We start from the raw sequence: 12,245 nt of genomic DNA, 5'->3' as shown, positions 1-12,245 counted from the left end.
ACGTTTTTTTTTTGTTTGTTTGTTTTAAGACACAGTCTCACTCTGTCTCCCAGGCTGGAGTGCAGTGGCACAATCTTGGCTCCCTGCAACCTCCACTTCCTGGGTTCAAGTGATTCTCCTGGCTCAGCCTCCCAAGCAGCTGGGACTACAGGTGCATCCCACCATGCCTGGCTAATTTTTTGTATTTTTAGTAGAGATGGGGTTTCACCGCATTAGCCAGGATGGTATCGATCTCCTGACCTCGTGATCCACCTGCCTCGGCCTCCCAAATTGCTGGGATTACAGGCATGAGCTACCATGCCTGGCTAGAAGATGGACATTTTACTCTAAAAAGATTTTTACGATGTTTATGGAGCAAATTTCCGGAAAAATAAATGTAAAATATAAGTCATGAGCTTGATTATTCATGCTTATAATGACTAATTCTATTTTTTGGGAATAATGAAAGTAAAAACAGATTTTACTTTGATCCACTGGAAATGAACCTAATTCAGCTGAGGTTTTTTTTTTTTTTTCCTTCTTCTTTGGAGACGGTGTCTCACTCTGTCGCCTAGGCTGGAGTGCAGTGGCGTGATCTCTGCTCACTACAACCTCCGTTTCCTGGGTTCAAGTGATTCTTCTGCCTCAGCCTCTTAAGTAACTGGGATTACAGGTGCCCATTACCACGCTCGGCTAATTTCTGGATTTTTAGTAGAGATGGGGTTTTGCCATGTTGGCCAGGGTGGTCTTGGACTCCTGACTTCAGGTAATCTGCCTGCCTTGGCCTCCCGAAGTGTTGGGATTAGAGGTGTGAGCTACTTTGCCTGGTCTCAGGAGTGCAATGGTGGAATCTCGGCTCACCACAACCTCTGCCTCCTGGGTTCAAGTGATTTTTCTGCCTCAGCCTCCCAAGTAGCTGGGATTACAGGCATATGCCACCATGCCTGGCTAATTTTGTATTTTTACTAGAGACTGAGTGTTATTTTCTTTATCTTTTTTTTTTCTTTTTTTTTTTTTTTTTTGAGACAGAGTCGCTGTGTCACCCAGGCTGGAGTGCAGTGGCGCCATCTCTGCTCATTGCAACCACTGCCTCCTGGGTTCAAGCGATTCTCTTGCCTCCGCCTCTTGAGTAGCTGGGATTACAGGTGTGCACCACCATGCCCAGCTAATTTTTGTATTTTTATTAGAGACAGGGTTTCACCATGTTGGTCGAACCCCTGACCTTGTGATCCGCCCACCTCGGCCTCTGAAAGTGCTGGGATTACAGGCGTCAGCCACCGTACCAGGCCTTTTTTTCTGTTTTAATTGTGGTAAAATATAGATAACGTAAAATTTACCATTTTCTCTGCTTCTAAGTATATAGTTCAGTAGCATTAAGTATATTCATTTATTGTATAAACATCACCACTCTCAATCTGTAAAACTTCACTCATCTTCCCAAGCTTACATTCTGTAATGTCTCATTCCCGCCTTCCCCCAGTCCCTGGCAGCCACCATTCTGCTTCCTTTCTTTATGAATTTGACTACTCTGTATACCTGATATAAGTGGAATCATACCATATTTGTCCTTTTGTGACTGGCTTATTTCACTTAACATAATGTCTTCAAGGTTCATCTATTTTGAAGCATTTATTAGAATTTCTTCCTTTTTTAAGGTTGAAAAATACTCCTCTCTACATATATACATTTCGTTTATCCATTCATCCGCTAGTGGACACTTGGATTGTTTTAACCTTTTGACTGTTGTGATTAATGGTGTTGTTAATGTTGAGTATTTGTTTTTATGTTAGTTTTAATGTTAATCTTCCTTATTCTATCATTAGCAGATAAATGTATCTTAAGTTAAAGGTAGCTCGTCCCACATAAGGAGTAATGAAAACAGGAGAGGAGAAAGCTCCAGTAATTTTTCGAATAGATCTTTTTTTTTGACCTTTAGTACTGCATAGGCCACAGCTAACCCTTACCAATAAACTTTATGCACATTACAAGCATTTGAACTACTCAATATATTTATGGTTTTGGAAGGATTAATCTTTCTGTCTTCAAAGAATACCATTTAAGTTATTTGGAGCATTCTTTGTGACTTCCTTTTTTCATCCTCTTATAGTAACATCTTTACCAGCAATGACTGATCGTTTGGAGTCCATAGCAAGACAGAATGGGTAAGTAGTCTTTCTGTAGGCAGAAACGTTTAACTTAGTGTTAACTTTGGGTGGCTTTATTTATGTGTCTTCTATTAATTTTTGTTTTGATTTGTTCCTGCTAGACTGGGCTCTCATCTCAGTGCCAGTGGCACTGAATGTTACATCACGTCAGATATGTTCTATGTGGAAGTGCAGTTAGATCCTGCAGGACAGCTTTGTGATGTAAAAGTGGCTCACCATGGGGAGAATCCTGTGGTATGTGTTGTTGATATTTCACTGGAATCTGTGGGGTTTATGTAGGGACATTAATTTTAAAATTAATTGGTGGGGTTTAAATAGCTTGGGTTTAGGTTTTTTCATGAGCCACTGTAGAGATGATGTGATGGGCTACAAAATCAACAGCTATAGAATGGAATTTAGAAAACATGGATCCCATCTCTGACATCATCCAAAGACTTTGACCAGTGGAAACACCATAGGAAACCTTTTCTTTTCCTTCCTTCCTTCCTTCCTTCCTTCCTTCCTTCCTTCCTTCCTTCCTTCCTTCCTTCCTTCCTTCTTTTCTTTTCTTTTCTTTTATGTCTTTTTTTTTTTTTTTTTTTTTTTTTGAGGCAGAATCTCATTCTGTTGTCCAGGCTGTAGTGCAGTGGCATGATCTCGGCTCAGTGTAATCTCCGCCTCCTGGACTCAAGTGATTCTCCTGCCTCAGCCTCCCAAGTAGCTGGGATTATAGGTGTATGCCACCACGCCTGGCTAATTTTTGTATTTTTAGTAGAGATGGAGTTTCTCTATGTTGGCCAGGCTGTTCTCTAGCTCCTGACCTCAAGTGATCCACCCACCTCAGCCTCTCAAAGTGTTGGGATTATAGGCGTGAGCCACTGCACCCGGCGGGAACCCTTTTCATTTCATATCAACAAACGTGAGCCGCAATTGAACAATAGGTGCTGGGGATACAGAAATAAATGACTCAGGGTTCCTACCCTCAAAGAGATTATAATCAAGAACAGATGATCTGAAAAATTCTGTAATAGAGATGAATGTAAAATGTGTGTAACCAGACAATTTGATATGAATTCCATGTATGGCATTAGAGTTCTTAATGTTTTAAACAAGCTACTGAAAGTTGATTCCTTTAAAAACTATTTCATATGCTTTGACTTTAAATTTCTCACCCTAATCCTATGGTTCACCAAGTAGGAAGAAGGTGCTTTTTAATATTTTAATATGAGGACTATCTGTAGTTTTAACGGTTTTGCTGTAAAACATGTGCTATAGAAAGAGAAAGACTTTTGATATCTTCAAAGTTGCTAAAGTAGTTTTAATGTTTTAACATAATTTCTTTGATTTCAGAGCTGTCCGGAGCTTGTACAGCAGCTAAGGTGAGCAAATAAGATTTATATTCCTTGATATTGACAGACAGTGCTGTTCTTTACAGCTAGGTTTTAAGACTGGTCAGAAGTTATTCTCCTCAGGAACAAGTTTATTTTCTTGGGCAAAGACTTTTAAGGTCTGTACTTAATCACGTCCTGAATTGACATAGCATAGCTTTTCACCCTACTCTATCCCAGGGCTTTTTTTTTTTTTTTTTTTTTGAGATGGAGTCTTGCTCTATCGCCCAGGGTGGAGTGCAGTAGCACGATCTCAGCTCACTGCAACCTCTGCCTCCTAGGTTCAAGCAATTTTCCTGCCTCAGCCTCCTAAGTGGCTGGGACTGCATATGTGTGCCACCACGCCTGGCTAATTTTTGTATTTTTAATAGAGACAAGGTGGCTGGGTGCGGTGGCTCACACCTGTAATCCCAGCACTTTGGAAGGCTGAGGCGGGTGGATCCACGGGGTCAGGAGTTCAAGACCAGCCTGGCCAAGATGGTGAAACCCCATCCCTATTAAAAATATAAAATTTAGGATCACACCTGTAATCCCAGCACTTTGGGAGGCTGAGGCGGGTGGATCATGAGGTCAGGAGATCGAGATCATCCTGGCTAACACGGTGAAACCCCATCTCTACTAAAAAAAAAAAAATTAGCTGGGTGTGGTGGTGGGCATCTGTGGTCCCAGCTACTCGGGAGGCTGAGGCAGGAGAGTGGCGTGAACCCGGGAGGCAGAGCTTGCAGTGAGCCGAGATCTCACCACTGCACTCCAACCTGGGTGACAGAGCAAGACGCTGTCTCAAAAAAAAAAAAAAAAAATTAGCTGGGCGTGGTGGCCAGTACCTGTAATCCCAGCTACCCATGAGGCTGAGGCAGAAAATTGCTTGAACCTGGGAGGCGGAGGTTGCAGTGAGCTGAGATCGTGCCACTGCACTCCAGCCTGGGTGACAGAGCAAGACTCCATCTTAAAAAAAAAAAAAAATAATAAGGGCCGGGCGCAGTGGCTCACACCTGTAATCGCAGCACTTTGGGAGGCCAAGGCGGGCAAATCTAAGAGGTCAGGAGATCGAGACCATCCTGGCTAACACGGTGAAACCCCATCTCTACTAAAAATACAAAAAATTAGCCAGGCGTGGTGGTGGGCGCCTGTAGTCCCAGCTACTCAGGAGGCTGAGGCAGGAGAATGGCGTGAACCCAGGAGGCGGAGCTTTCAGTGAGCCGAGATCACGCCACTGCTTTCTAGCCCAGGCACAGAGCAAGACTGTCTCAAAAAAAACAACAACAACAAAAATAGAGACGAGGTTTTGCCATGTTGGCCAGGCTGATCTCGAACTCCTGACCTCACGTCTCCCAAAGTGCTGGGATTAGAGTTGTGAGCCATCATGCTGGGCCCTTTTCTTTTGTTTTTTTGAGACGGAGTTTTGTTCTTATTACCCGGGCTGGAGTATAATGGTGCAGTCTTGGCTCACTGAGCACCTGGCCCCTTTTCTATTTTTTTTTCTTTTTTTTTTTTTTTTTTTTTTTGAGATGGAGTCTCGCTCTGTCACCCAGGCTGGAGTGCAGTGGCCGGATCTCAGCTCACTGCAAGCTCTGCCTCCCGGGTTCACACCATTCTCCTGCCTCAGCCTCCCGAGTAGCTGGGACTACAGGCGCCCGCCACCTCACCTGGCTAGTTTTTTGTATTTTTAGTAGAGACGGGATTTCACCATGTTAGCCAGGATGGTCTTGATCTCCTGACATTGTGATCTGCCCGTCTCGGCCTCCCAAAGTGCTGGGATTACAGGCTTGAGCCACTGCGCCCGGCCCCCTTTTCTATTTTTTAAATTTTTTTTTTTTTTTTGTTTTTTGGTGAGATGGAGATTTACTCTTGTTGCCCAGGCTGGAGTGCAGTGGTGCGATCTCGGCTCACCACATCCTCCACCTCCGAGGTTCAAGCGATTCTCCTGCCTCAGCCTCCCGAGTATCTGGGATTACAGGCATGTGCCACCACGCCTGGCTAATTTTGTATTTTTAGTAGAGATGGGGTTTCACCATTTTGCCCAGGCTGATCTCTAACTCCTGACCTCAGATGATCTGCCCGCCTCAGCCTCCCAAAGTGCTGGGATTACAGGTGTGAGCCACTGTGCCAGGCCTATTTTTTTTTTTTTTTTTTTTGAGACAGAGTCTCGCTCTGTCACCCAGGATGGAGTGCAGTGGCGTGGTCTCGACTCACTGCAAGCTCCACCTCCCGGATTCATGCTATTTTCCTGCCTCAGCCTCCCAAGTAGCTGGGACTATAGGCGCCCACCACCACGCCTGGCTAACTTTTTCTATTTTTTTTTTTTTTTTTTTTTTTGTGACAGAGTCTTGCTCTGTCGCCCAGGCTGGAGTGCAGTGGCCGGATCTCAGCTCACTGCAAGCTCCGCCTCCCGGGTTCACGCCACCATTCTCCTGCCTCAGCCTCCCGAGTAGCTGGGACTACAGGCGCCCGCCACCTCGCCCGGCTAGTTTTTTTTTGTATTTTTTAGTAGAGACGGGGTTTCACCGTGTTAACCAGGATGGTCTCGAGCTCCTGACCTCGTGATCCGCCCGTCTCGGCCTCCCAAAGTGCTGGGATTACAGGCTTGAGCCACCGCGCCCGGCCAACTTTTTCTATTTTTAGTAGAGATGGGGTTTCACTTGTGTTAGCCAGGATGGTCTGATCTCCTGACCTCGTGATCTGCCGACCTCGGCCTCCCAAAGTGCTGGGATTATAGGCGTGAACCACTGCGCCTGGCCCCTATTTTTTTAATTTTTAATTTTTTTTTCTTATTTTGCCTCAGTTTCCCAACAGAAAGATATCCCAGGGTCTCTTAAACTTGGTACTAATGACAATTTGGATTGGAAATTCTTTGCTCCTGGGCGGCCTGGTTTATTCTGTTATGTTTAATAGCATCCCTTGCCTCTTCATTAGTTGCCGGTAGTTATCTCCTTAGTTGTCACAACCATGTCCCCTGGGGTGCAAAATCACCCCTGGTTGGAATTGCCGATCTAGGTTTAGGAATTCCATATAGCTGGGGGTGGTGGCTCATGCCTATAATCCCAACAATTTGGGAGGTTGAACTGGGCAGATCACTTGAGGCCAGGAGTTCAAGACCATCCTAGCCAGCCTGGCGAAACTCTGTCTCTACAAAACATACAAAAATTAGCGGAGTGTGAAGCTGGGCGTGGTGGCTCATGCCTGTAATCCCAGCACTTTGGGAGGCTAAGGCAGGCGGATCCCAGCCTGACCAACATGGAGAAACTCCGTCCCTAAAAATACTAAATTAGCCGTGTGTGGTGGTGCATGCTTGTAATCCCAGCTACTTGGGAGGCTGAGGCAGGAGAATCGCTTGAACCTGGGAGGCAGAAGTTGTGGTGAGCCAAGATCATGCCATTACAGTCCAGCCTGGGCAATAAGAGCAAAACTGTCTCAAAAAAGAAAAAAAAAAAAGTTAGCTGAGCGTAGTGGCTCACATATGTAATCCCAGCTACTTGGGAGGCTGAGGTACAAAATGGCTTGAGCCTGGGAGGTGGAGATTGCAGTGAGCTGGGATCACATCACTGCACTCCAGCCTGGGTGATGGAGCGAGACTGTCTCAAAAAAAAAAGAATTGTGTGTGGAACAAAATAAATAGTAAGTAATCATTGAATCAGAGAAGGCTTGATAATTGAGTATAATACCATGAGAATAACTTTTTTGCTTTGATTTTGGGAAAAATTGTTTCATTTAGAAGGTATACTTGTGTTACAGGAAAAGTGCTAGGCTTGAAAACAGTCACTTTTAGCACATGGTGGATTTTTTCACTTTTCTTTTGAGTGGAAATATCTGTACTTAAATTTAAACTCAGAATTAAGACTTTTGGGGAATTTAAGGAAGTTATTACATACCCTTTGTTTTGAGCATAGCGGAGTTCTCAGGTACCACATGAGGATGTCTTAGAGTGTTCACATTGAGAAAATAAGGTGTGTGTGTGTGTGTGTAAAAGTGTTTTTTTTTTTCTTTTCTTTTTTTTTTGTTTTTGAGACGGAGTCTCGCTCTGTCGTCCAGGCTGGAGTGCAGTGGCGCGATCTCTGCTCACTGCAAGCTCCGCCTCCCGGGTTCACGCCATTCTCCTGCTTCAGCCTCCCGAGTAGCTGGGACTTCAGGTGCCTGCCACACGCCCGGCTAATTTTTTGTATTTTTAGTAGAGATGGGATTTCATCATGTTAGCCAGGATGGTCTCGATCTCCTGACCTCGTGATCCACCCGCCTCTGCATCCCAAAGTGCTGGGATTACAGGCGTGAGCCACTGCGCCTGGCCTTTTTTTCTTTTTTTTTTTTTTTGAGATGGTATCTCACTCTGTTGCCCAGTGCAGTGGCACGATCTTGGCTCACTGCAGCGTCCACCTCCCGGGTTCAAGCGATTTTCCTGCTTTAGCCTCCTGAGTAGCTGGGATTACAGGTACCTGCCATTATGCCTGGCTAATTTTTGTATTATCCGGGTGTGGTGAAACCTTCTCTCTACTAAAAATACAAAAAATTAGCTCAGTGTGGTGGTGCTCGTCTGTAATTCCAGCTACACAGGAGGTTGAGGCTGGAGAATCTCAGGAACTTAGGAGGGAGAAGTTGCAGTGAGCTGAGATCGTGCCATGCCATCACACTCCAGCCTGGTGGACAGAGTGATACTCTGTCTCAAAAAAGAAAAAAAAAAAAAAGAAACAATGTTGACTTTTACCTGATATTTAGTCATTTAGTATAGATGGTAATATTAAGGTAAAGAATATATTTTGCTGCTACTCTTGTTTCTTTTTACTCTCTTAATAGCACTGTGGACTGTAAGTGCTCAGTAAATGCTCACAGAATGTCTGCTCAAGTGTCTGACCTTGTCATGGCAGTTTAGCTTTCTAGAGAGCTTTTTTTTTCAAGTTTGAAAAAAGATATCAAGAGTTAGAATTCTGGAGATGTATTGGATTCCTAAACCTATCCACAAAAACCCATTTGGCTGAGAATCAAAGCATGAATATTTGGTCCTAGAAAGCCAGAGGTCATGGTAGTAGTTTATTTTTTCTGGGGTAGATCTGGTCATAGCAATATTTTCTAATGGGTAGTTTGCCTCCAGGGTACCCACTACCTTTTCTCTGGGTCTCCATCTCTGTCCTAGTATTTATTTTCCCTCTCATCTTTGCTCTCATGTTGCTGTATACCCACAAGTGTTATGTCTTCCCAATTTATTTTCGTTCTTTTTTTTTTTTTTGAGACAGTCTTGCTCTGTCCCCCAGGCTGGAGTGCAGTGGCGTGATCTTGGCTCACTACAAGCTCCACCTCCCGGGTTCACGCCATTCTCCTGTCTCAGCCTCCTGAGTAGTAGCTGGGACTACAGGTGCCCGCCATCACACCCGGCTAATTTTTAAAAATATTTTTAGTAGAGATGGGGTTTCACCATGTTAGCCAGGATGGTCTCGATGTTCTGACCTCGTGATCCACCCGCCTCGGCCTCCCAAAGTGCCGGGATTACAGGCATAAGCCCCTGTGCCCGGCCCTTCCTAATTTATTTTCTTCTCATTATCTCTGCAATCAAAAGTTTCATTTCTGTTGACATCCAAATTCAATTACATATTTGGAGGAAAGGAGCTGGGTGTGGTGGTGCACACCTGTAGTCCCAGCCACATGAGAGGTTGAAGTGAGAGCATTGCTTAAGTCCTGGAATTAGAGTCTGGCCTGGGCAACATAGGGAAACCCCATCTCTACAAAAACATTAATAAAAAGGGAAAAGAGCCGGGCGCGGTGGCTCATGCCTGTAATCCCAGCACTTTGGGAGGCCGAGGCGGGTGGATCATGAGGTCAGGAGATCAAGACCATCCTGGCTAACACGGTGAAACCCCGTCTCTACTAAAAATACAAAAAATTAGCCAGGCGTGGTGGTGCGTGCCTGTAGTCCCAGCTACTTGGGAGGCTGAGGCAGGAGAGTGGCGTGAACCCAGGAGGCAGAGCTTGCAGTGAGCCGAGATGGTGCCACTGCACTCCAACCTGGGCAACAAATTGAGACTCTCTCAAAAAAAAAAGAAAGGAAAGTTGTTAATAATTGATTTAAATCAGGTTTCATTACTTGGGATCTAATAAAACTACCTGGTAGAGAGGTTTTGACCACCTTCCTTTTAACTTTCACACTGTTTATTGGTACCTTCTCCAGCAAAAATGGAGCAGAGAGACAAAGGAAAATATTTTCTTTTCTTTTGCTACTTTTCGTTGATGCTAGAAAACTTTTGAGGAAAACAGTTAAAGCTGATTGTTAAAATCAGTTTTATATAGCTGTGATTTTTGGCACTTTGTTGTAAGATGGAGTAGTAATTTTATGTTGTATTTTCCTCTCTTTCCCCTCTCCCGTGAACTCCTTATAGGGAAAAAAATTTTGATGAATTTTCTAAGCACCTTAAGGGCCTTGTTAATCTGTATAACCTTCCAGGGGACAAGTAAGTATTTTTAATATTTTTGCTTTTGTTTGGAAAAATCAGTATAAATCTATAAGCCACCTTATGCCTAGAAATTTGCCAACTCTTCTACTATTTGTCACTCCTAGTTTCTACTTACACTGTAATCTGTAGCTCAGCTTCCAACGTTAGGCCTTTCAAAGATATCTTCAATAGGCAGTGCCTGCATTAATTGATCATAATGCTGGAAGACAGAATATTATCTTTGAGATGTCCAACATTCCAATTTCCAGGCTGAAAGGAATTAGTTGTTGTGGAACTGGCTTTAATTCTACTTTTAACCTACCTGGGATTCTATTAACCTATTTGAGTTTTAAAAACAGAGATGAAAATAAGCTTTGAAGTGCTAAAAATAGGCTTTAATAGTAGTGAAGCCAGTCAAAGTGGCCCATGCCTCTAATCCCAGCACACTGGGAGGCCAAGACAGCAAGATTTCTTGAGCTCAGAGATCAATACCAGCCTTGGCAACATAGTGAGACCCTGTCTCTAGCAGAAAGACAACAACAACAGCTTAGATGGGTGGTGGTGAGTGCCTGTAGTCCCAGCTACTTGGGAGGCTAAGGTGGGACGATCACTTCAAATTAGTAGTTTGAGGGTGCAGTGAGCAGTGATTGTGCCACTGTGCTCCAGCCCAGTCGACAGTGAGATGCTGTCTCAAAAAAAAATTATGTAGTGACAAAAATAATTTTATTTTAAAAATTAATGTTTTAGGCTGGGCACAGTGGCTTACGCTTTTAATCCTGGCACTTTGGGAGGCTGAGGTGGGTGGACCACCTGAGGTCAGGTCAAGAATTAATGTTTTAATTTTTTTTTTTTTTAATACGGAGCGTCGCTCTGTCACCCAGGCTGGAGTGCAGTGGCACAACCTCAGCTCACTGCAGCCTCCGCCTCCTGGGTTCAAGCAGTTCTCCTGCCTCCTCCTTCTGAGTAGCTGGGATTACAGGTATGCACCATTACACCCGGCTAATTTTTTTTTTTTTTTGAGACGGAATCTTGCTTTGTCGCCCAGGCTGCAGTGCAGTGGTGCTATCTCGGCTCACTGCAACCGCAGCCTCCTGGGTTCAAGTGATTCTCCTGTCTCAGCCTCCTGAGTAGCTGGGATTAAAGGCGCCGGCCACCGCACCTGGCTAAGTTTTGCATTTTTAGTAGAGGCAGGTTGTTTCACCATTTTGGCCAGGCTGGTCTCGCACTTCTGACACCTTGATCCACCCGCCGTGGCCTCTCAGAGTGCTGGGATTACAGGGGTGAGTCACTGCGCCCGGCCACCTGGCTAATTTTTTAGTTTTAGTAGAGAAGGGGTTTTACCATGTTGGTCAGGCTGGTCTCAAACTCCTGACCTCATGTGATCCACCTGCCTCGGCCTCCCAAAGTGCTGGGATTACAGGCATGAGCCACCGCACCTGGGCAGTTTTTTTTTTGTTTTTTGAGTTTTTTTTTTTGAGATGAAGTCTTGCTCTGCCACCAGGCTGGAGTGCAATGGCACAATCTTGGCTCACTGCAACCTCCGCCTCCCGGGTTCAAGCAATTCTGCCTCAGCCTCCCAAGTAGCTGGGACTATAGATGCATGCTGCCACGCCTGGCTAATTTTTTTTTTTTTTTTTTTGTATTTTATTAGAGACGGGGTTTCACCGTGTTGCCCAGGCTGGTCTCAAACTCCTGAGCTCAGGCAATCTGCTCACCTCGGCTTCCCACATTGCTAGGATTATAGGCGTGAGCCACGCCCTATTAGCCACACTCGGCTACTTTTTGTATTTTTAGTAGAGACGGAGTTTTGCCATGTTGGCTAGGCTGGTCTCAAACTCCTGACCTTGGGTGATCTGCCCGCCTCAGCCTCCCAAAGTGCTAGGATTACAGGCGTGAGCCACTTCGCCCAGTCATAATTTTCAACTATTAACTCATGTTCTTCTCATCTACTCTCCAGCAAACTGAAGACTAAAATGTACTTGGCTCTCCAATCCTTAGAACAAGATCTTTCTAAAATGGCAATTATGTACTGGTAAGACTTGTAAAACCTTAATTCTACATGATCCCTTGAGTTTTTCTCCAAGGAGATTAGGGTCCTATTTTATACATCTCTATTAAGCTTGTATGATATATGTCCTTTCTCTTCCGAAATGATGATTGTATTTGAACTTCTGAGCATCAGTATCATTAAGTTGTTGGTTACCATAGGTTTTGTCTAAAGACTCATCAGACTCCATGGAGTCCCATCTGAGAAATAATAGTCTAAGTGTAATTTTTGTTCACCATACTACATACTGGTGTGTACTTGGAAATAATCCCTT

The 12,245-nt window shown here is 44.4% G+C and overlaps 1 protein-coding gene across 5 annotated transcripts in view; it reads left to right on the top strand.

The window, feature by feature from the left end:
- The window catches only part of MED1 (mediator complex subunit 1), a 51,121-nt gene that overhangs the window by 9,924 nt on the left and 28,952 nt on the right, over positions 1–12,245 (top strand). For 2 of the 5 annotated variants that reach the window (XM_031657061.1, XM_031657063.1), the window contains 5 exons: positions 2,087–2,141; positions 2,246–2,378; positions 3,474–3,502; positions 9,871–9,942; positions 11,882–11,956. In XM_031657061.1, the coding sequence (XP_031512921.1) occupies positions 2,087–2,141; positions 2,246–2,378; positions 3,474–3,502; positions 9,871–9,942; positions 11,882–11,956 (364 nt within the window). The remainder of the gene's footprint in view (positions 1–2,086; positions 2,142–2,245; positions 2,379–3,473; positions 3,503–9,870; positions 9,943–11,881; positions 11,957–12,245) is intronic. The other 3 variants (XM_031657064.1, XM_031657062.1, XM_031657065.1) reach the window with 3 other exon arrangements.

This window comes from Papio anubis, chromosome 17 (assembly GCF_008728515.1).
Source record: "Papio anubis isolate 15944 chromosome 17, Panubis1.0, whole genome shotgun sequence".
In the NCBI taxonomy this organism is placed as follows: Eukaryota; Metazoa; Chordata; class Mammalia; order Primates; family Cercopithecidae; genus Papio; species Papio anubis.
The sequence above is the reverse complement of the archived record's forward strand: the minus strand, read 5'-3'. Positions and strand labels throughout refer to the sequence as shown.